Source organism: Sorex araneus, chromosome 5 (assembly GCF_027595985.1).
Source record: "Sorex araneus isolate mSorAra2 chromosome 5, mSorAra2.pri, whole genome shotgun sequence".
Classification (NCBI taxonomy): domain Eukaryota; kingdom Metazoa; phylum Chordata; class Mammalia; order Eulipotyphla; family Soricidae; genus Sorex; species Sorex araneus.
Window position 1 is genome coordinate 149,385,570 of NC_073306.1, and position 22,594 is coordinate 149,408,163.

General features: G+C 46.2%; 1 protein-coding gene and 1 pseudogene across 1 annotated transcript in view; one reads left to right on the forward strand and one right to left on the reverse strand.

Annotated features, from left to right (window-relative positions):
• The window catches only part of LOC129405146 (uncharacterized), a 347,936-nt pseudogene that overhangs the window by 105,141 nt on the left and 220,201 nt on the right, over positions 1 to 22,594 (forward strand).
• BOD1L1 (biorientation of chromosomes in cell division 1 like 1) overlaps positions 1 to 22,594 on the reverse strand; it is a 61,125-nt gene that overhangs the window by 37,222 nt on the left and 1,309 nt on the right. The window contains exons 2-9 of the mRNA XM_055140912.1: positions 17,473 to 17,597; positions 12,826 to 13,016; positions 11,530 to 12,141; positions 10,863 to 11,012; positions 8,720 to 8,886; positions 7,258 to 7,369; positions 6,351 to 6,486; positions 5,206 to 5,278 (exon numbers count right to left, since the gene is read on the reverse strand). Coding sequence (XP_054996887.1) covers positions 5,206 to 5,278; positions 6,351 to 6,486; positions 7,258 to 7,369; positions 8,720 to 8,886; positions 10,863 to 11,012; positions 11,530 to 12,141; positions 12,826 to 13,016; positions 17,473 to 17,597 — 1,566 coding nt within the window. The remainder of the gene's footprint in view (positions 1 to 5,205; positions 5,279 to 6,350; positions 6,487 to 7,257; positions 7,370 to 8,719; positions 8,887 to 10,862; positions 11,013 to 11,529; positions 12,142 to 12,825; positions 13,017 to 17,472; positions 17,598 to 22,594) is intronic.

The following is a 22,594-nucleotide window of genomic DNA, read 5'->3' on the forward strand; positions in this document are numbered from 1 at the left end:
ACTCAACCCAACATTCTGCTGCCTGCAAGAAACACATCTGGATAGCCAGAACAAACACAGACTCAAAGTCAAGGGATGGAAAACAATCCTGCAAGCAAACAACTCCCTCAAGAAAGCTGGGGTGGCGTTACTAGTATCGGACAACATAGACTTCAGGTTGAAAAAGATTAGAAGGGATAGTGAAGGCCACTTTTTATTAATCACGGGATGTGTACATCAGGAAGAAATCACACTCCTAAATGTCTACGCACCCAATGAGGGACCAGCTAAATACCTACAACAGCTGCTAAGAGACCTTAAGAAGGACATCTCGAGCAACACAATAGTAGCTGGAGACTTCAACACTGCACTGTCTCCTCTGGACAGATCAAGAAGATTAAAACTCACCAAGGAAATACTGGCTTTGAAGGAAGAAATAGAAGAGAGAGGGCTAATAGATCTATACAGGGCTTTATATCCCCCAAAAAAGGAATACACATTCTTTTCCAGTGCACATGGAACATTTTCCAGAATAGACCATGCGCTAGGCCACACAGCATACCTCAACAGAATCAAAAAGATAGACATTGTACCAGCTATCTTTTCAGACCATGATGCACTGAAGATAAAACTTAATCGTGGACAGATGCAGAAAACCAAATCAAACACCTGGAAATTAAATAGCTCGATATTGAACAATGAATGGGTCAGGAAGGAAATCAAGGAAGAAATCAAAAGGTACCTAGAAACAAATGAGAATGAAGACACGAGCTACCAGAACCTGTGGGACGCAGCTAAAGCCGTTTTAAGGGGAAAATTTATAGCTCTGCAAGCATATCTCAGGAAGGAAGAAAGGGCCCACATAAATAACTTGACTTCACAGCTCAAGACCTTAGAAAAGGACCAACAAAAGGAGCCCAAACCAGGCAGAAGGAAAGAGATAACAAAACTTAGAGCAGAAATTAACGACATGGGAACCCAAAAGACAATCCGAAAGATCAATGAAACCAAGAGCTGGTTCTTCGAGAAAATAAACAAGATTGATAAACCACTAGCAAGACTCACAAAGAAAGAGAGAGAGAAAACCCTAATAAGCCGAATCAGAAATGAAAAGGGGGACATCACAACAGAAACCAATGAAATTCAAAAGATCATCAGAGACTACTTTGAAAATCTCTATGCCACGAAACAAGAGAACCTAGAAGAAATGGATAAATTCCTCGACTCCTATAATCTCCCAAGGCTGAACCAAGAAGACCTGGAGTACCTGAATAGTCCAATTAACATCAAGGAAATTGAAATGGTAATCAAAAGTCTTCCCAAAAACAAAAGCCCAGGTTCAGACGGATTCACTAGCGAGTTCTTCCAAACATTTAAAGAGGACCTTTCGCCAGTCCTTCTCAAGCTTTTCCAGGAAATTGAAGAAACAGAAAACACTCCCAAACAGTTTCTATGAGGCTCATATCTCCCTAATACCAAAAGCAAACAAAGACACCACAAAAAAAGAAAACTACAGGCCAATATCACTGATGAACACAGATGCAAAGATCCTCAACAAAATATTAGCAAATAGAATTCAACAACTCATCAAAGGGATCATACACCACGGCCAAGTGGGATTCATCCCGGGGATGCAAGGATGGTTTAACATCCGGAAATCAATCAACATAATCCATCATATCAACAAAAGAAAAGATAAAAATCATATAATCATATCAATAGATACAGAGAAAGCATTTGACAAGATCTAGCATCCGTTTATGATGAAAATACTCGCCAAAATGGGTATAGAAGGGACCTTCCTCAATATAGTCAAAGCCATTTATCACAAGCCTATGGCAAGCATTGTCCTCAATAGGGAAAAACTAAGAGCCTTCCCTCTGAGAACAGGGACAAGACAAGGATGCCCACTCTCTCCACTTCTGTTCAATATAGTACTGGAAGTACTTGCAATAGCGATTAGGCAAGAAAAAGATATTAAGGGCATTCAGGTAGGAAAGGAAGAAATCAAGCTCTCACTATTCGCAGATGATATGATACTATACTTAGAGAACCCTAAAACCTCAACCAAGAAACTCCTAGAAACAATAGAGTTGTATAGTAAAGTTGCAGGCTATAGAATCAATACCCAAAAGTCCATGGCTTTCCTATATGCAAATAATGAGAAGAAGAAAGTGACCTGAGAAAAGCAATCCCGTTCACAATTGCGCCTCAAAAAATCAAGTACCTCGGAATCAGCTTAACAAAGGAGGTAAAGGACTTGTATAATGAAAACTATAAAACACTACTTCAGGAAATAAAAGAGACACAAGGAAATGGAAAGACATCCCCTGCTCATGGATTGGAAGAATTAATATTGTCAAAATGGCAATTCTGCCCAAAGCATTGTACAAGTTCAATGCGATCCCTATAGGAATACTCTTGACATTCTTCAAAGAAATGGAGCAAGCGCTCCTGAAATTCATATGGAACAATAAGCCCCCATGAATAGCTAAAGCAATCGTTGGGAAAAAGAAAATGGAAGGAATCAACCTCCCAACTTCCAACTCTACTACAAAGCGGTAGTCATTAAAACAGCATGGTATTGGAACAAAGGCAGAGCTGCAGACCAATGGAATAGGGTTGAATACTGACATACACCCCCAAATATATGATCATCTAATCTTTGATAAGGGAGCAAGAAATGTGAAGTGGAGCAAGGAAAGCACGTTTAACAAATTGTGCTGGCAAAACTGGACGGCTACATGCAAAAAAATGGGCTTAGACCTCCATCTATCACCATGTACAAAAATCAGATCAAAATGGATTAAAGACCTCAACATCAGACCAGAATCCCTAAGGTACATTGAAGACAAGGACGGCAAAACCCTCCACGACACTGACGCCAAAGGTATCTTCAAAGCTGACACGCCACTGGCCAAGCAAGTGAAAACAAAGATAAACAAATGGGACTATCTCAAACTAAGAAGCTTCTGCAACTCAAAAGAAACAATGACCAAAATACAAAGACAGTCTACAGAATGGGAAAGGATATTTATGCAGTACCCATCCGATAAAGGGTTGATAACAAGGATATACAATGCACTGGTTGAACTCCAAAAGAAGAAAACTGCCAACCCAATCAAAAAATGGGGTGATGAAATGAACAGAAACTTTTCCAAAGAAGAAATCCGAATGGCTGAGAGGCACATGAGAAAATGTTCAACATCACTAATTATCAGGGAGATGCAGATCAAAACAACAATGAGATATCATCTCACACCACAGAGACTGGCTCACATCCCCAAAAACAAAAGCAACCGGTGTTGGCGTGGATGTGGGGAGAAAGGGACTCTCCTTCACTGCTGGTGGGAATGCCGACTGGTTCAGCCCTTTTGGAAAACAATATGGACGATTCTCAAAAAGTTAGAAACTGAGCTCCCATTTGACCAGCAATACCACTCCTGGGAATATATCCCGGAGGAGCAAAAAGGTATAGTAGAGATGACATCTGCATTTCCATGTTCATTGCCGCTCTGTTTACAATAGCCACAATATGGAAAAAACCAGAGTGCCCGAAAACAGATGATTGGCTAAAGAAACTCTGGTATATTTACACAATGGAATACTATGTAGCTGTCAGAAAACATGAAGTCATGAAATTTGCATATAAGTGGATCAACATTGAAAGTATCATGCTGAGTGAAATGAGTCAGAAAGAAAGAGACAGACATAGAAAGATCTCACTCATATGTGGAATATAAAGTAGCTGGAGGTACAAGCTTACAATGTTGCGATTCCTGGCAGACATTTCTTTGGACTTAGTTACTAAAATACAGAAATCCAAAACTATGCTGCTGCTAGTGTGGCCTCCTGACCTCATATCTCTTCATTCTCAGCAATGGAAAACAAATTACCAAATGCTTTCTTTTCAGCAGATCGACTTTAGGGGGGAGAAACTCCAAATCAATAATAGTGAATTTTTTTGTTTAAATATTGAATGTAATCAAAGTAAAGTGAAAGTAAAATGAAATTTGCCAGTTACACATGCGGGGTGGGTGGCTGGGGAGGTGGGGGGAAGGGGGGAGGTATATCATGATACTTGGTGGTGGAATATGTGCACTGGTGAAGGGATGGGTGTTTGAGCATTGTATAACTGAGACTTTAACCTGAAAGCTTTGTAACTTTCCACATGGTGAATCAATAAAAGAATTAAAAATAAATAAATAAATAAATAAATTTTAAAAAAAGTGACAGGGGGATGGGGCTGGAGCGATAGCACAGCGGGTAGGGCGTCTGCCTTGCATGCGGCCGACCCGAGTTCGAATCCCAGCATCCCATATGGTCCCCTGAGCACTGCCAGGGGTAATTCCTGAGTGCAGAGCCAGGAGTAACCCCTGTGCATCGCCAGGTGTGACCCAAAAAGGAAAAAAAAAAATAAAAGTGACAGGGGGAAAAGTTCACTCTGGATCAGGACTGGGTATATAGAAAGGAGGTCAAGTGATATGCCTAGTGCCTTATCAATAACTATATTATAAACCACAGTGCCTAGAAGGAAATTTAAAAAGTAAAGGAAAAAGATAAATGTTCATGGTGTAGAGGCTAGCAGAGGGCAGGAGAGAAAATGCAGACATTGGTAGAGAGAAGTGGACACTGGTCAAGGATCAGTCCCAGAACACTGCATGCCTGAAATGCAATCACGAATGACTTTCTAATTCACGGTGATTCAGTAAAATGAAATGTAATATGTAAATAGAATTAATAATATCAGCTTTAATTCTTTAATTACTCCTTTCAAAATGCTGTTTTATTCCAAAGGAACATTTAAAATGGGTTTTTATGGGCCATGGAGATACCACAGAAGTAGAATGTATGCATGAGGCAGTCTTGGTTCAATTCCTGTTATCACCTGGTTTCCTAAGCAGGAGTGATTCCTGAGCAAACAACTGAGTATGACCTCTTCAATCCCCCCTTTCGGTAGGGGGGAAGTGTGGGGATGTTATTAAGACACACCTCAGGGGGTTGGAGTGATACTGCAGCAGGTAGGGCATTTGCCTTGCACGCGGCTGACCCGGGTTCAATTCCCAGCATCCCATATGGTCCCCTGAGCACCGCCAGGAGTAATTCCTGAGTGCAAAGCCAGGAGTAACCCCTGTGCATTGCTGGGTGTGACCCAAAAAGCTCGCGCTCGCACACACACACACACACAAACACACAGACACACACATACACACACACAAGACACACCTCAGTGGTTTTGAGTGTTTCTTTGGAGTCCTCTTCAGATTGCTGTTTCTTTTTAGAATTCTCTTCAACATTCCTAAGTGGAGAAAAGGCAAACATGAACTCTGAATTAGATTTTAGATTTTTTCATTCAAGTTAGTACAATATTTTAGCCTTTTGTTTCTATGGACACTTGATCCATAAATGGACAGTCATGACATTTCAGCAGAAATCTGTTTGTGGTCAACAGAGAATACAATACAAAAGTAACAGGTGCTATTCTTGGGGCCAAAGGAAATAATTCCTGATTTGCTGCTTCAAGATGAGTATTTTATGGGCTTCACATATATTCTGATTTTTTTTAACTATCTTCAAGTAAGCAGGTAGCAATCACTCAGATTAAATAAGGCCAAAGGAAATTGAGCTGACTCTCCCCCTGAGTTCTGTAAATTATTGATCTAGTTACCTTAAACACCGTGTAAATTTATTTGTCTGTGTCCTGAGGTAATGGCAAAACGTTGCCATGGCTCATGTCACTTCATAGCCATTCTTTTGTTTGTTTATTTGTTTGTTTTGGGTCACACCTGGTGATGCTCAGGTATTACTCCTGGTGGTGTTCGGGGTGTGTGTGTGTGGGGGGGGGAGGACGGGACGATGGATGAATGGACAGACCATATGGGATGCCAGGGATCAAAGCCGGGTGGGCTGCGGTGCTATGCAAATGTCCTCCCCACTGTACTATTGCTCCGGCCCCTTCACAGCCATTCTGAGTCTTACCAACTTTCTGATTTTCAAAGAGTTGACTTGAGTGAGTATAGGCAGGCATGTCAGTAGTTAATGGCTACTCAAACCAGACAATACTCTCTGAATATTTCCAGAAACCCATAAATTCTGAAACTCAAGAGACTAGTAAGTGCCTATGCAAGGGCATTTTCCTATGAGGTTCAAAACTTGTATCATATCAAAAAACAACAAAAAAATTCACTCCTTGAACATTAAATTTTATATTTTAATGCAGTGAAACACCTAGGCTCAGTAACAAATACTCAGTAAGATACGCATTCATGGTAGAACTCTTTACTGCCAATTTCAAAGCCAGCTTCTGAAGTGAGCTGGAGAATGTCACAGTGGGGATGAGGGAAACGAGGACAGTCAGATACTACATATACCTTGAATCTTTTTTCCGTTTCTTGCTCAAGGCTACCTTTTTTTCCAAAACTTTCCGCTCTTTAAGAACTTCTTTTATTCCAGGGGCTTTAGGTTCCAAATTCTTGGATGATTCTTCTAAGTCCACATTACTTTTGCCTGTAAAAAAAGTCATCAAGAAACTGTATCTTAAATTATTTTAAAAGAAAAGTTTTATAAAGTATAATAGTTTTCATTAGGATTTTCTATTCCCTGTATAATGCAAATAATACCTTCTATGCTATGTTGGAATAAATAAAACGTTTACGTGTGCAGGTCTGGGGACAAACCTGTTAGTGCTGAGGGGGATACTCCTAGCTCAGTGCTCAGACGGTTGCTCCTAGCCAAGCTCAGTAACCATGCACGGCCCATCTGAACCTGGGCCTTTTATTTGGCTCTTTCTCCAGCCCCTAAACAATATTTTAGATGAAGATGTCTTACTATTTATATTTCAAATGCTCATGTTTCTGTGAGTATCTTTTAATCACACAAGATCAGCATCTAAAGAAAGTTCAGTTTTATTCAACAAAATATTCGAGATAAATGCCTGACATCTTATTTAACAAACTATAAATTAATTTCATTAATATTGCTAACTAGTAGGGCTTTATTACTCAATTGCTAACAATCCCCTGTCCAGACTGATCACTCAGTCACTGGAAAATAAACTGCTACCGTGTGGCCTGTGCATAAGCTGGCAGATCCAATATAAAGTTTGATTTAGAAAGAACATATTAAAAATTTTAAAGTAGTTAAATAAAACATTAAAAATTAAATCTATACTGAAGATAAATAAAAAACCAAAGCATTATAAGATATAAATAATCAGACATCTAAGAAATAATGTTCCATATAACAGCCTAACATCTTAAAAAATTACTATGACTATACCTTGGCTCTTAGCTTTTGAAGACTTTGTTTTTTCTGCTTTCTGTTTTCGTTTTTCTTCAAGTTTTTCTCTGTTAATTTGCCTCCTTAAAAGTCTCTCTTCTTTTTCTTTAGCCTAAACCCATAAAATATTCATAATTATCCTGGAAGAGTATCAGGCAAAATTAACAAGGAACAAAACCTGTCCTTCAAATGTCCTTACAAATTAAAGAACTCTGCAAAAGCGCAGACCACAGGACACTTGGGGAATCTATGAGAAGAACAAAAAGCAGCAGATGTGAAACTTTTCCCTTACTCTTTCCGTCAGAGCACATTAACTTAAAGAATGAGAAAGGTATCATTTCAGAAAACGGTGGCTAAAGAAAGCCGTTACTTCAAGGTAAGAACTGTCAAACTACATGTGCATCAAGTATACACAGGCACGTATCCATAATCTCTGTGTCAAAGCCTTTTCACGGGATGAGGGCGGGGGGAGGGGGCTCTCTGAGGTCATGCTCAGGGGCCTGCGGTGACTCTCGGTGGGCCTGCCAATGTGGGATTGCTCAGGGTAGCTCTTCAGGAACTACAAGCGCCTACCTGTCACAGCACATGCGACACAGTGGCTGGAACTGAACCCTGGGCCAACGAGTGCAAGGCACACACTCCAACCCTCTGAGCCATTTCCCTGAGGCCTGTTCTTCTGTCACACCGTGTAGTGCTCAGGGAACCCTGAAGCACCAGGGACTGAGTCTGGGGCTCACACATGCTCAGCACGGGCTTCAGCCCTTGAGACCACCGTTTGGGGCTCTGCCCACCGTTCAGGTTCTTCATAGCACTCTGCTGGCTGTGCACCGCATTTGCAGGGCTTAATCCACATTTGATCAAACACTTGTATCCTTAATCTGTGGGCCCAGAGCAATAGTTTGGCAGACAGGGCACCCACCTTGCATGTAGTTGACCTGGGTTTGGTCCCTGGCACCAAAAATGACCCTTTGAACTCCACCAGGAGAGTAAGCCCTGAGCACAGAGCCAAAAGTTAAGCCCTGGGCACCATCTAGCATGGCTCCACAGTAAGAGACAAATACACACCTGCTTACCCTTTGGCCAGCTTTTCTTTCTTTTTTTTTTTTGGGTCACACTCGGCAACGCTCAGGGGTTACTCCTGACTCTGCATACAAGAATTACCTCCTGGTGGTACTTGGGGGACCCTATAAGATGCCAGGGAGCGAACCTGGGTCAGCCGCATGCAAGGCAAACACCCTCCCCACTGGACTATTGCTCCGGCCCCTTGACCAGCTTTTCCTTTCTCTCCATCACACTGCCAAACAGGTGCCCAACACATGTTCATGTGTATTCTGCCGCAGTGATGGGTCCCTGAGGCACCCTCTTGTGTGGCTTGGAATGCTCACCAACGCCCGGGAGACTCAACCATTTTTCTCCACCTGACACAACAGGTTAAAATAGAAACATGTGGCTTGTGACTCACGATCGACTGCCGCCGCTGTTCCACGGTGAGCTCGTCATCAGAGTCGCTGTAGTACTTGGAGTACAGGTAGGGTTTGTGAACATACGCCTGCCGCGCACTCTTCGCTTTCCCCTCACCGGGGTCGCTGGTTGGAGTTTTGGTCTTACTCTGCTTGCTCTTCTCTTCATCTGAAAGAAAGCCGTAAAAAGGGTGCTTCAGTGAATCAACAGGGATAGTGGGATTCAACTCAAGGCAACAACAAGGAGCGAAGTGGCACAGCGCAGCTCAAGTGTACTTCTAGGTCCAGTAGAGAAAGCATTAGCTCATGAAAACCCAGAGACCAACATTTTTAAAGGCAATAATCTGCAGCTACTTAATCTTCTTCTTTGCACTTTCTTTCTTGGCAGCTACCACTGTCAAACTGAGCAAATTCATTTGAAGCTATATTTTCAAGTATATCTGATTTTTTTTTTTTTTTGGCAGTGCCAGGATAGAACTTGGGGCCTCAGTCAATGCCAGGTGAAATCTTGACCACTGAGCTAAAGCCCCCAAACTCATCTGGATAAGAGGCAGGAATCAATAACCATCAAGAAACACGCTGAAAAGGAAAGTAGATTTTTCTTGCCCTATAAAAACCGTGAAGAAAATCCTGCAAAGCAAGCTTCTGCTTGGCTTTCTCGGACACTTCCAGATACCCACGCTCGTTTTGGATTCCACGCACAGAAAACCTAGATCTGTGCAGGAAGATCTATAGGTCTTTCCCTCAAGCCCTTCAAAGGCAGCTGGACTAACATTTTTATGGGGTTGGGGAGGGAGAGTGTGGACAGGACAAAGAATTGATCCCACAAAAATGGGCATGAAGAAGAAAGAGGCTGCTGCTGATACTTTTCAGAGTAGGTAATTTTCATAAATAGTAAAAAAAATGTAAGTTTTTTCATAGATAGTAAGCTTGGAAAATGGGAGACACTGAGGAATACAGCTGGGGCTTTTGCTCTTTTCTTTTCTGTAATTTTCTCTCTGGGTAGACTATGCAGAAAGCCAGCAGCAAATTTACAAGATGCTATGCACTGTAATTGCTAATAATTCAAAGTTTTTAGATTTTAAAAAATGGTCTTAGTAAAGCTGAATCACATGGTACAAGGCGAAGCAAGGGACTGGCTTCAGCCCAGATGCAGGACAGCACTAGGGTTCAGGAGCTGTGTGAAACTGGGCATTTCCCCTTTCTATCACCAGGGCAGTTATGCAGATTACAGGAATTAAGACACAGAATAGAGTGTCTTATGTGGCCCAATGTTTGGAACTCACAAAAAGTGCTTAGCCAGGGCTAATAGAAAAATTTGATAAGAAAGAGAGGCGAGTTCTGAGACATAACCCTTAAGTCATCAGAATGTTGCACCTGATAATGATATTTTTGGCTTGCTTGGGGCATCGTGGTCAGGTTAAGTTTCTAACAATGCAGTTGACAGGGGACAGGGCTTGAGGTCACAGGCATCAACCTGACCCCATAAGGTCTGGAAATCGAGAAGGACCATGTGGGTGGTTAACCAAGTCTGTGAAAGGAGCCCCTTGGAAACTTTGAACATTCAGGTCAGTCCGCTTGGAGTGCCGGGGCGTAATGGTGTCCTCCACTCTCCAGGAAAAGGACAAGTGGCTCCTCTGTCTGGAACTCTCCTGGATGCCTCACTATGTGCCTCTCGCCCTGGCTGATTTGCAAGTGTCCTTTCCCGAAAGTAGATTGGAACCGTGGGTTTATAAAACAGTATTCAGTAAGTTCCGTGAGTTCTAGCGAACTGTCAAACCTGAGTACCTGAGTGTGATGTTAGGAGTCCTGACCTGCCACTCGTGTCAAAAATGGGGCAGTCTGGTGGACTGTGCGCCCACAAATGTCACCTCATACAACCAACACCCCCCCCCATCTCCTCAGTATCTTCATATATGCCCCCTCAGCTAAAGTTCATAATGTTAGGGACCGAGTTAAAGTTTATAACTTACCAGGCTTGTTCAGACAGACAACCTGGAAACTAGGGCTGGGAAAAAAAAACCCAACCACAAGGTCCCACTTCCTGCCACCATGCTCTATCACACTTTCTCAATGGAGCCATATGAATACAATAAACGCACAACAGGAAGCTTCACAGAGGCATGACGTAAAAAAATGCTTTACCATCAGATGTGATTTCTCCTTCTTCCATACTATCAGACAGTACTACTTCCTCCTCAGAATCTTCTTCGAAAGATGAAAGGTCACTGGTATGCACTGAGCTAACAGTGATGTCCGTGAGTCCATCTACATCAGAGTCTACCAGAGAACTATCTGGAAGATGTGGAAACACAAATGAGTAACTTTGTTACGAGCGTACATTCACCTCTCAACTCCTAAACTATGTTTAAGATACTCTGCTTTACACACGTGTCAGAGTGTTAACGTTAGCAGATTCCTTATCACTAGTAACCAGAATCATATATAAGGTAGAACTGTTTCCAGAAAACACAATGGTAACCTCATATCCTGCAAAAATACGTAAAATAAACCAAGACAAATTTTAAGTAACTGAAAATTTCACTAACTCATTAGAACACAGAACTACGTATCAAATTGCTTATTATTAAGCACATGAATAAGTCAATATTAAAGGTCATTAACTCCTCTATCTCCTGCCTTTCTGTACCTAAGTATAGAAAAATACACAACCCTTATTCCTCATTGCTTAGCAATGGGAGTATGAGTTTTCAGACTTTTGATACACGAGTTTCAAATAAATTAATTAGAATTCAAAGGCAAATTTGAATTCCTCTCCTTCTTACTCCCAATGAATATATTTTTAACATACCTTCTTTAGTCCCTTCAGTGGTTTTAGATTTATTACTGTTCTTTTCCGAAGGAAGTCGTGGCAACTCTACTTCCTTCTCCTTTGCTTGTTTCTCATCTTTTACTTTTTGGATATCTTCACTTCTTTTTGAGTGCTCAAATTTCTTCTCTGTCTTTTCCTTCTTTTCTTTCTTTCTTTCCTTTTCGCCACTGTCTGGTTTCTTGTCACCCTTGTCTGCTGATTTACTTTTTTGGTCACTGCTTTCCTGTGGAACATCCTTATTTAGCGACACTGACAAATTACTCTCTCTTGTGTGATTTTTCGTTTCCTCAGTGGGGCAAGGGAGATCGTTCGGCTCTTCCGACTTCGGGGCTGCCTCGTGGCCTTCCCCCACAGAATCGGGTGTGGACTTTTCTCTGTCAGCCACATCCTCTGCGGCTCTTTCTCGCTCTATACTGCTCTCCGTGCTCGGCTGAGAAGGGAGTTTTTTGGAGACTCTCTCGCTACTCTTGGCATTAGAGGCCTCTGTGGAGGCCCTGGCTGCGCTGGCCTCTTGGTTCAGAGACGTGATGGTCTCCAGGATGGACATGGCATCACTGGCCACATTCGCACTGGGCCCTGGGGTAGGAATACCTGCCAGGGAAAGTTTTAGAATGAATTTACAATGAAGGCAAATTTCTTGGTCGAATCAAAGTCAAAAGGCTCTCAACTCTCAACTTGATCAGGCGTACATGCCGCCGGGTAGCCCATTCGTGGTTCTCAAGACTTCCACCCTGGGCCATTCCAGTCTCTACTTCTCTAACACAGGATCTCTGAAATGGCACCACATACACCTGGGACTCATCTGCTCTGCCCAGAACATATTCTAACTGTGCTCCCTAGGAAAGCATATACCCACGCTCCCATATGTCTACATTCTGTATAAATGAAAACAGAGAAATGCTACTTCAGATGAGGGGCTCTGGTGGTATTTCAAATACAACAATACCACCAGAGCAAACATACTGAGGAAACGCTTCCAGAGTCCAGTGCTCTTGACAGTCCTGACCTTCAGCTCAACAAGGAGAGCAACAGGGGCTGGAGCAAAATAGCACAGCAGGGAGGGCATTTGCCTTGTACGTGGCCAACCCGGGTTCGATTCCCAGCACCCCATACGGTCCCCTGAGCACTGCTAGGAGTCATTCCTGAGTGCAGAGCCAGGAGTAACCCCTTAGCATAGGCGGGTGTGACCCAAAAAGCCAAAAAACAACAACAACAACAAAAAAAAAAAAAAAAAAAAAGGAGAGCAACGGGCCCCAGGGAGTCCCAGCAAAGCACCTTGGGGAACGACCACGCTTTCGGCCTTCTCCTCCTCGGGAGCGGCGCTGCCACTGGCTTCCTCCTTGTGATTCAGCGTGGCCAAGAACTCGTGCACGGCCTTCTCCACCTGAGGCCGGAAGGTGTGGTTGATCTTTGGGTCCACCACCTGAGAGATAATTCGGTCAATGCCAGACTCCAACATTCCTGATCTGAAACACACAATAATTGCCATAAAGTGAAAAAAAAAAAAAAAGAAAGGGATTATCTGCCTTATCTGCCTTAGTTACATAAAGAGCAATTACTACCTATTTTTTTCACCTTAAATTGCTACAAGCCGTTCATTGGGATTTACAGCAAGAATAGGCAACAGAAAATCAGTTTTATTTGAGTGGTGCTCAGACATACAATACTGCAAAAATGTCTGCAAATTTCTATAATCACTGCGGTCGCTAGTAGCAACACGAAAGCAGTCAGACACATGGCAGGAGAGCCGAGACTAGCCCGGGCACAGAGACATCTCGCCAGTAGTGCCTGTAACCACTCAGGCTGCTGAAGTTTGGGCAAAAGGATCATATACCAAGTGAAAAACTTGATCAAACTTACAAAGAGAGGAAACTTTAGAACAAAAAGAAACCTTGACTTCTGGCTTTGTTATCTTCCTGCTATAAACCTTGGACGAGTTACTGATTCAGAAACTATGCTACGAGTCTCCTCTAGAGAATCGGCACTCGCTGGTCAGGCGGCAGCTACAATCACACCCCGGTCCTGCTCTGGTGGGGGAGACAGACACACTAGGAAAATCCCAGCGGACAGGCACACACACACTCTGTCCTACAGGAAAAAGAGCAGAATGCAATTAGACACATCCAAGGCCACGTGTGCCTCATCTGCAGAGATGACACTCGAAGGGCGTCTTCACTTCTATGAAAGCAGCAGGAAGGACTCAAAGGACAGCAGAGGAATTGGAGGAAAGCGGGAGAACACGGTTTATCTTCAGAAAGCCCTTGAACCCTTCTCCCCAACAGAGACCCCGCGGAGCATGAGCTGCCCAGGAACTTAGGAAGCCAGAAATGCTGGTCATTCCGAGTTGGGGGCCGCAGGCTCTCTGTGGGCAGTGAGGCCTCTGCCTTGCACTTTGCCATGCTATTTTCAGTGTAGCTGTGTCTAGGATGAAGGATGGATTCCGTTTCATGGCTGGAGGCATCTTCAAGTGTGCGATACTATAATTCCACTTATGTGGGCCACAGAGAAAAATAAGCGAATGTGGCACAAAGTAGGTAACCTGCTTTCTCAAAGTTTTAAGATTTAAAAAAAGCAAACTCTACGAACATTTTGACATTTTAGAGGCATCTCTAAAATGCAGTAGGTAGAAGAGGAACAAGGACAAGTGACCTTAAGAAACTATTAAAGGTGCCAGTAAAAGGACACTGTAGTCCAATTGTTCATCGATTTGCTCGAGCAGGCACCAATAACGTCTCCATTGTGAGACTTGTTGTTACAGTTTTTGGCATATCGAATATGCATGGGTAGCTTGCCAGGCTCTGCTGTGCGGGCGGGGTACTCTCCGTAGCTTGCCAGGCTCTCCGAGAGGGACGGAGGAATCAAACCCGGGTTGGCCGTGTGCAAGGCAAATGCCCTACCTGCCGTGCTATCGCTCCTGCTGTACAAAGGAGTGACCCATTTACTGATACAGCACATGCCTGCTTACTCCAGCTCAACCCCAGGTCAGCTCTCTTCTTAGTAAATGACGTCTAGAGAGAGCCCTTGCCGGGCTTCTCCCAGTGAGGTGTGCGTGAACAAAGCTGGACACACTAAGAGGCTTTACGTGTCAGCCACAGGAAAATCAAAACCTCCCGCTTTGGGGCTAAGAGGGTCCCTACAAGCCCAGGTCACCCAAACTCCAGTGACGTGAAGACCCAGGACAGCTGCTGGCCGCAGACACCAGGGCAAACCCCCACCCGCCGGAACCGGCTCCTGCCCTCTGGCTGGGTCCTCCGGGAGAAGAGCCCAGAACATGCCTCTCCCAGTTCAGCCACGCTCTGGGGAACGGCCCCAGGGAGCATCAGAGCCTGAGGGTTCAAGTCAATGCTCTCCTCCTGCGCACGTGGCTGACTCTGGGCCAACTGGAAGGTGCCAAGGTGGGGACGAGGGTGAGCGGGAGGCGCCCAGAGGACAGCTACTGAGGATTCTCTCTGGGCAGAGCCTTGCTCCACACAGCCCTCAGCTTCAACTCTGAAAAAGGAGGCACTGTTCCCATTCCTCCATTCAGTGGCGCTACTTGTTTTTCATTTGAAGTTGACTGCGGCCTCGGCGAAGGGCGAGGCCAACACTGACCGTGGCCATTCTCCTGGCGGAAGGCTGCTATCCGCTCCGCCTCTGAGAGTCTGCTGTCAGAGTCAGCCAGCACTTGCAGGCTCTTCTGCACAAGTGAATGCATGAATAGAATGACATTTCTTTTTGCTACTAAATTAGCACATTACCTAGTAAGCTAAACTAGCAAATCATTGGCATTTGCCTATTTCTTTCCTAAAAAATGGCAACCAACTATTACTCAAAGTCTAAGTAGGAAATAGTGGTTGCAGAGCAGGAGTCACTACACTGCTACTTTTCCTTTCTTTAAGGAAGCTTTCAAACACACGCATCAGGCCAGAGAGAGAGTACAAGGCTTAAAGTGCTTGCTTTGCATATGGGCAGGCCGACCTGTTTGATCCCCATACTGCAATGTCCCCCACAAATGGGGGGAGGGACCTTCAAACAACACCAGGTGGGAGCCCAATGCCCTCCCCCAAATAATCAAAATAGAAAATATTATTATCATAATACTTATTTTACAAATGGCAATTAAGAGGATACTTCAATAAGGAAGAACAAAAGAACAAAGAGACACCCACCAGGTCAGGAGCTTGCTTGAACTGCAGCTGACCTGGGCTCCATTCGGGCACCAAATCCAGTAAGCCCTGCCGGAAGTGACCCCTGAGCAGAGGTGTGTGTGACCCCCAAACTCAATCTAACCCAAACATCCTAAAAGAACAAAAATAAAGAATCGGAAGAAGACAATTTCCAGATGTCCAAGAGCAGCGATGCCTAAAGCAAGGAGACAACAGTCTTCTAAAATGTCCCCAGAGAAGGAGAGTCCTTATCACTCCCGGGAAAACCCCCAGCACTGACTCCTGATGTCACCAGAATCCCTCACCCTGTGAGCAGTCTCCTATCCGGGTACGAATGTTTGATTTCACAGGTGCTGAGACGCAGCTGCGCTTCCGGTCAGGGAAGAGAATGGACACTTCCTTACGTGAGAGAATGTGTGTGCTAAGGACCATCTATCTGAGCTCCAGGAACTGACCTTCCGAGTCAGAGTCCGATTCTGAAGAAAGAGAAAGAAGAACCTTCCCCAGTGCAACAAACGTCTTCCATGGGTTCTTGGAAACTTGTAAGAGGAATGATGCAGAATAAAACCCACTCCCTGAAAAACACTGAATGAGGTCGCTTGTCAGCAGTGGTTCCCTGGCTCTTGCTGTGCGAAGCAGCAGTGACTAGGTTATTTGCACAAAGGGAAGTGGCTACGGGAGCTGTTAGGCGGCAGAAGAGACGTGGACCGGCGTTCGCCTCACATTTCGGCCGTTCTGCCCAGCAGGCCTGGAAATGGGAACCATCCTGCCCTGCCGGCCGCCCTCCTCCTCCCCTTCAGGAAATGCCCTCACTCCTCCCGGGGGCTCTCACCTGGCATCTTACAGGTTCCTCAACTCTCCTTTCAATGGGGCAACAAAGCTGTTACTGGACTTCCCTCTTCTTTGATTCCCGGGAGACAGACCCGAGCCCCCCGCTGCAGGTTTCTAGCATGACCAGGGCTAACCGGCCCCTGAGTCAGCGTGAAGCTTCACTGTGGGCTTTCCTGCGGATGTGAACTCCAATGGGACAGAGCATCAATAGGCAGAAAACAGACTTAGCTATTATGAAGCCACAATTAGTCCTAAAAGATGAACCTGAATATAAATATCTGTCAAGGCAGGAAGACTGAACTCTCTTTAAATATTTGCCCTCTTGGGGTTTGGGTGAGGGGGGGACGACAAACCGATGAGAAGATCTGAATTTTGTCTTGGCAAATATTCATATTTAAAGACAAGATACTATAAATCTGCTTTGGAGGAATAAGTCATTTTTCAAAAATCCTTCTAAGCATTCAGCTATTAGGGGCCAAAGTGATAGCACAGCGGATAAGACATTTGCCTTGCATGTGGCCAACCTGGGTTTGATCCCTGGCACCTGTGAGCTGGGATCTATGGTCCCCTGGGCACCACCAGGAGTGATTCTTGAGTGCAGAGCCAGAAGCAACCCCTTAGCATCGCCGGGTATAACCCAAAAAGCCAAAAAAGAAAAAAAAAGAAAAGAAAGAAAAACACACATTCAACTCTTTCCATTCTCTTTATCTTATCTTCACCCTTCAAGTATTTCCCAAGAACTAGAAGAGAAATCTGACTATTAAAATTTACAGGGAAAATATGAAGCAACAAGAGTTCCTTTAAAACCACACCGCATCACACCACGAAGCAGTCACGCCCAATCTGATGAGTGTTCTCATGGCATGAACAAGCTTCTGTGCAGAGTCCCTGCTTTCATGCAAGGTGGGTTGCACACAGCCAAGCCACTGCCATCACCCAGACTTACTTGAGCACCTGTTGGCGAATATTGTTCCTCAGCTGGTTCTTATTGAGGTGAGGACTCCAGGTATGAGTTGCTAAGTGGTTTGCCACAAAATTGTCAACACGCTGTCTCAAATTCTGATAAGCAGGCTGGAGAGAAAAAGACAACCCACAAATATTAGGAAAAAAGTCTCCAAACAGAGGCGGCCCCTAACGGGACTCAGGTTCTTAAATGATCCTGTCCGTGTGCCATGCAGTTAGAGCTGCTGACAGTCCTGCCCCGGGATGAAGGAGCCATCCCAAGACTGCTTAATTTAAGATGGGCCGTGACGGAAAGAACAGGAAGATCAAGGACATACCTCGTGTTTGTTGATAAGGAACCAGAAAGTAAACCCCCCATAAATGTGAGCTGTCTTGGCACAAAGCAAGTGGGCAGAGCAGAGGGAGCCAGGCTTCTGGGGCACGCGGCGTCTGAGGCGCATCTGTCTAGAGTGTCACAACACTGGGTGCATAGAAATGGTGGTTCCCTGCAGGGACAGCTACTGTTAGAAGAGAAGAGTTAAGCACATCGGGAGCACTAGGCGGCCCCTTGCAACTCGCGAGAAGACAGAAACAAGGACGAATGCAGCTGGGCCAGAGCCAGCAGCTGCTGGGGATCTGTGCCGGGGAGCGAGTGGGAACCTGCTGCTGCCCAGAGCAGCAGGGACACGTGATGGCTGAGTGTTCAGAACGTCCCCCATTGCTGGCGCCAAAACAGGAAGGGGAAACTCAGAAGCACGCAGTAAGTGGCATGACAGAAGTCTAAGCTGAGGTGGCAGAAAAGGCACAAAGTAGCACTGTCGCACTGTAGTCCTGTTGCTCAACGATTTGCTCAAGCGGGCACCAGTAACGTCTCCACTGTGAGACTTGTTACTGATTTTGGCATATCAAATATGCCACGGGTAGCTTGCCAGGCTCTGCCGTGCGGGCGGGATACTCTTGGTAGCTTGTCAGGCTCTCCAGGAGGGATGGAGGAATCGAACCCAGGTTGGCTGCGTGCAAGACAAACGCCCTACCTGCTGTGCTACTGCTCCAGTCCAAGGCACAGAGTACGGTCCCCAAAAAGCCTGGAAGGTCGTGTCATAGAATGCACAGCCCCTCACCCCACGACATGGATGGGAACTGGGGCGCTTTGGGAAGCCGCCCCTGAGGACGAAAGCTCCCGTCATGAAGTGAGCAGTGGTCGGGAATTCCGCTGGGCACCAGGAATGCAGTCAGCGCCCCAGCCCCGATTGCCATGGGAAGCCAAATGGACAGGATAAACATAACGTCCTTTCTCCGTGAGAGGAGCTGTCCCAGAGGGTGGCCTGGGCGCACCTTCGGAACTGCACCGTTATCAATACTTGGGTGCTCTGCGCCTTCAGCGTGAACTTCAGATGCAGTGAGTCTGAGTGTGTGTGTCTGAGCAAAACGGCATGCTTCGGGGCTTCCCTTACTTTCCAGACCTCATCCTCCAGCAGAGAACCCTGCCTGTCTCATCTTCAGGAAATACTATCCCCCTTGGGGCTGGAGCCATAGCATAGCGGGTAGGGTGTTTGCCTTGCATGCGGCTGACCCAGGTTCAATCCCCGGCATCTAATATGGTCCCTCAAACACTGCCAGGAGTGATCCTGAATGCCGCCAGGAGTAATCCCTGAACATTGTTGGGTGTGACCCACAAGGTTCCCACCCCCCACCCCCCCAAAAAAGAAAAATAAAATACTACCCCCACGCCCACCCCACCCAAGATGCCCTTGTCCATCTGGCAAGGTTCTGAAGCTTCCCGGCTTCTTGGGGAGGCCCGGCTGAGAGCAGAGGGAGGCTGGGGTCCTCCTCCCAGGCAGTGCCTGTCTTAGGCACAAACTATCACGGGAACACTGTCCGGTTACAATGTATCTTGCAAGGGAGACTATTTATCTCCCCATTCAAATGTGGTTCCTCCCTGCCCACAAATCTTTGCTGAGAGCTGCTAGGCAGACCAGCAGTGGAAAGTAGCAGCCAGCTGACCAGGACTGGATCCTGTCTCCAGATGATGAAACTGTGTCCTTTCCACTGCTCTCCCACTCCCTGGAGTCTCCAAACCTTGGCTGAGACCTATTTTCAGCCTTGTGAGAAATTCTCACGTCCTCTCTGTTCACTCCCCAAGTCAAACTAATTGAGATTCTCCCCCAAATTCTTGGAATACTTTTATCCCCAACAGTTCCCACTTTCCAATATTCTCAGTTCTCAGGAACACTGGATTCGAACAGCACAATGTGCGGCAAACTATAATCTCTGCAGAACAAGTTCAATGGGTAAGTTTTATGTTTCCGAATAAAAAGCCTTGTGAGAGAGAAATGTGTTACTCTTTTGGGAAAACACACACACCAGCAGCCAGAGGCCTCCTCCCTGTGGGGTGCCCTCTGCAAACCTCTGGCCCAGCACAATAGCTAGTAACCGCCATGGTGGGGTGCCCTGGCCCACACCACGCTCAGACAGGGCTTGTCCTCCGCGGCAGAGGCTGAAAACCACTGCTCTGTGCAAAAACCTTGGAGAAGAGCTCCTTCAAGGGACAGAGAGACTTCCCATCGTGCGGCAGGAAGGGCACTTACTAACGGAGCAGACGGTTGTCCTCTACTTGATTAAGGTTAAGAACAGGGCAATTAATCAACACAAAGTGACTTTTACTGACTTATTTTCTAGTAATTCTACTTGCCATTCCTTTTAAGCTTTACTGGACGAAGTAGCATAAAATAAGTGTTATATGCCTGGCTGCGGGATAGGAGGGAACCTGGGGACATGGATAGTGGGATTAGTGTTGCGACACTGTATGCCTGAAACAACTCTGTTACCTATTACTATGAACTCTGTGTGAATCACGGTGTCTCAATTTCTGAAAAAAATACAAAAAAAAAAAAAAAGTCTTGGGTCATGGCTTGGGCCTCTCTATCCAACTTCTGATTCGGAATCCAGAGCCAATACCGGAACCACACAAAGCTACCTTCCACCATTACCGTTTGCTCCAAGCCAATGTTCCTTACATCTCGTAAATGGTCTTAATATTTCACTTAGGATTCTCAGGAAACAGGAAAAGTTTGCTCAACTCAGAATCTTAAAAAAATCACTTAGAGGTCTAAAGAAAACATATTTTCCTGTTCCTTCTTCATTAAAAAGAAAAGGGGAGGGGCCGGAGCAATAGCACAGCGGGTAGCGCGTTTGCCTTGCACCCGGCCGACCCGGGTTCAATCCCCGGCATCCCATATGGTCCCCCAAGCACCGCCAGGAGTAATTCCTGAGTGCAAAGCCAGGAGTAACCCCTGAGCATCGCTGGGTGTGACCCAAAAAGCAAAAAAAAAAAAAGAAAAGAAAAGGGGAAAGAGCCTGGAGTTCCCCGTCCTTTGCTTTTAGCCCACATGCGACCCATCAGCAGATTCTGCCGCTGATGGCCTCAGCCCAATTGGGATGGCGCGTCCACCGGTATCTGGGGCCCAGCAACCCCACCCTCTGCTCAGGGGCATGTCCCTGGCCTCCCTGCAGTCTTCTCCCCGCCACCACACAGAGTTGGGAGGGCTACCAAGTAATCGTGCACACAAGCTCAGCTGCAGGAAAGGGGGCATCACCAATAAAGATGGCCAACTCCATCAGACCATCACACCTGCCCCCTGCCCACCCTGGTCAGCTCAGACCCTGCCCCCGCTCCTCCCCCCATCAATTCCGTCCTGTCCCCCACCACTGCATGCCCCAGTCAACTCCGTCGGACCCTGGGAAGCCAGTAGGCGTGGGCCCAGGTGGCTTGAGCACATCATCTGATAGGAAGGTTCCAAGAAAACCAGCTTTTAGAGCTTACCCTTATTCAAAAGATCAAGGAGTTTAAACTATTGCTCAAGAAGAACAATTTTTTAAAAAAAAGTCTTCAGAACTGCTGATTAAGGAAAAGACAAAAAGCAGAAGGAGCCCAGTCAAGGAGAAAAGTAAGACATCAGAAACAGCCAGGACCTAGTCCGGGGTCAAGGCGCTGCTGAGCCCAGCCGGAACTCCCGCTCCGCAAATGCACTGCACGGCCTGAGGGAGCCCTGAGCACTGCCCAGCGGCCCCCGAACCAAAATGACAAGTGAAAAATCAGAAGCAACAGGCATAGAACTGAAGGAGCGGGAAAGGCCCAGGGTTGGAGAGAGGGGGAGGTGAGAGGGAGCAAAGGACGGGATGGAGGAGGTGAGGGCAAGGAAGGAGAAGAAGAGGGTAGAGGAAGAGACCAGCAAAAGGGGAGAAAAGAGGAGAGGCAAGAAAAGGGCAGGGCAGGAGGGAAAAGGGTGGGAGAATGGAAGGGGAGGGATGGAGGGACCGGGAGGAGAGAAAGGGGGAAAAGTGGGGAACCGAGGGAGGAAGAGGGAGGAGAGGGGTGTGAGGAGGGAGGAGTGGGTATGGGGGGAGGGAGGAGGGAGAGGAAGGGCAGGAGGTGGAGAGAAGCACCCGTGTCCGCCTGCGGGAGGGACCTCTCCAACACTGATACAGGGACTTACTCTGGGAGCCAAACCCGGGACTGAACAGCAGAGCTCCCTCCAGCGACCCTTCTGGAAGGCACCGGCAGGCAATGGTGCGTGGCTTTCCTCTCAGCTTAAGGGCCCAGAAAGCAACCGTGCTTCGGGCCCCCTCTGCCAAAGGCCGGAAGAGTCCAGCCTGAGATGTGAGAGGGGTGACAGGAACACACGGCAACCTTTAGGGCAGGTCAGGAAGGTGACGAAGAACAAGCTCAGCCTTGGGGCCCAGTGGCCGTCCCCAAATGTGGGCTTGCACGTAGGCTGACAACTGTTGCTTTAGGAGGAGGGGGGAAATTGGCGGTAGGGGTAGAAGAAGGCAGGTGAAATCTCTACCTTCTGGCCACAAGTACCAGCTTTATCTGGCAGCGTTCACCTGGGCTGGTCTAAAACCTGCAAGCAGCGAAAAGGACAGACGGTGTGTGTGGCTAAGGGGCTGGGCGCCACCTCCTTCAACACAAACCAACACTGCCACAAGGGCACATTCCAAGCACAGCGAATTCTCTGCCTCCACACCCCCCTGAAATAGGCACTTTCTACTTCTCGTCTACACTGCAGGTACTTGCAAGCAAAGCGGATTAGGGGATTGTCAGGAAGTTCCCAGAGAAGAGCCCC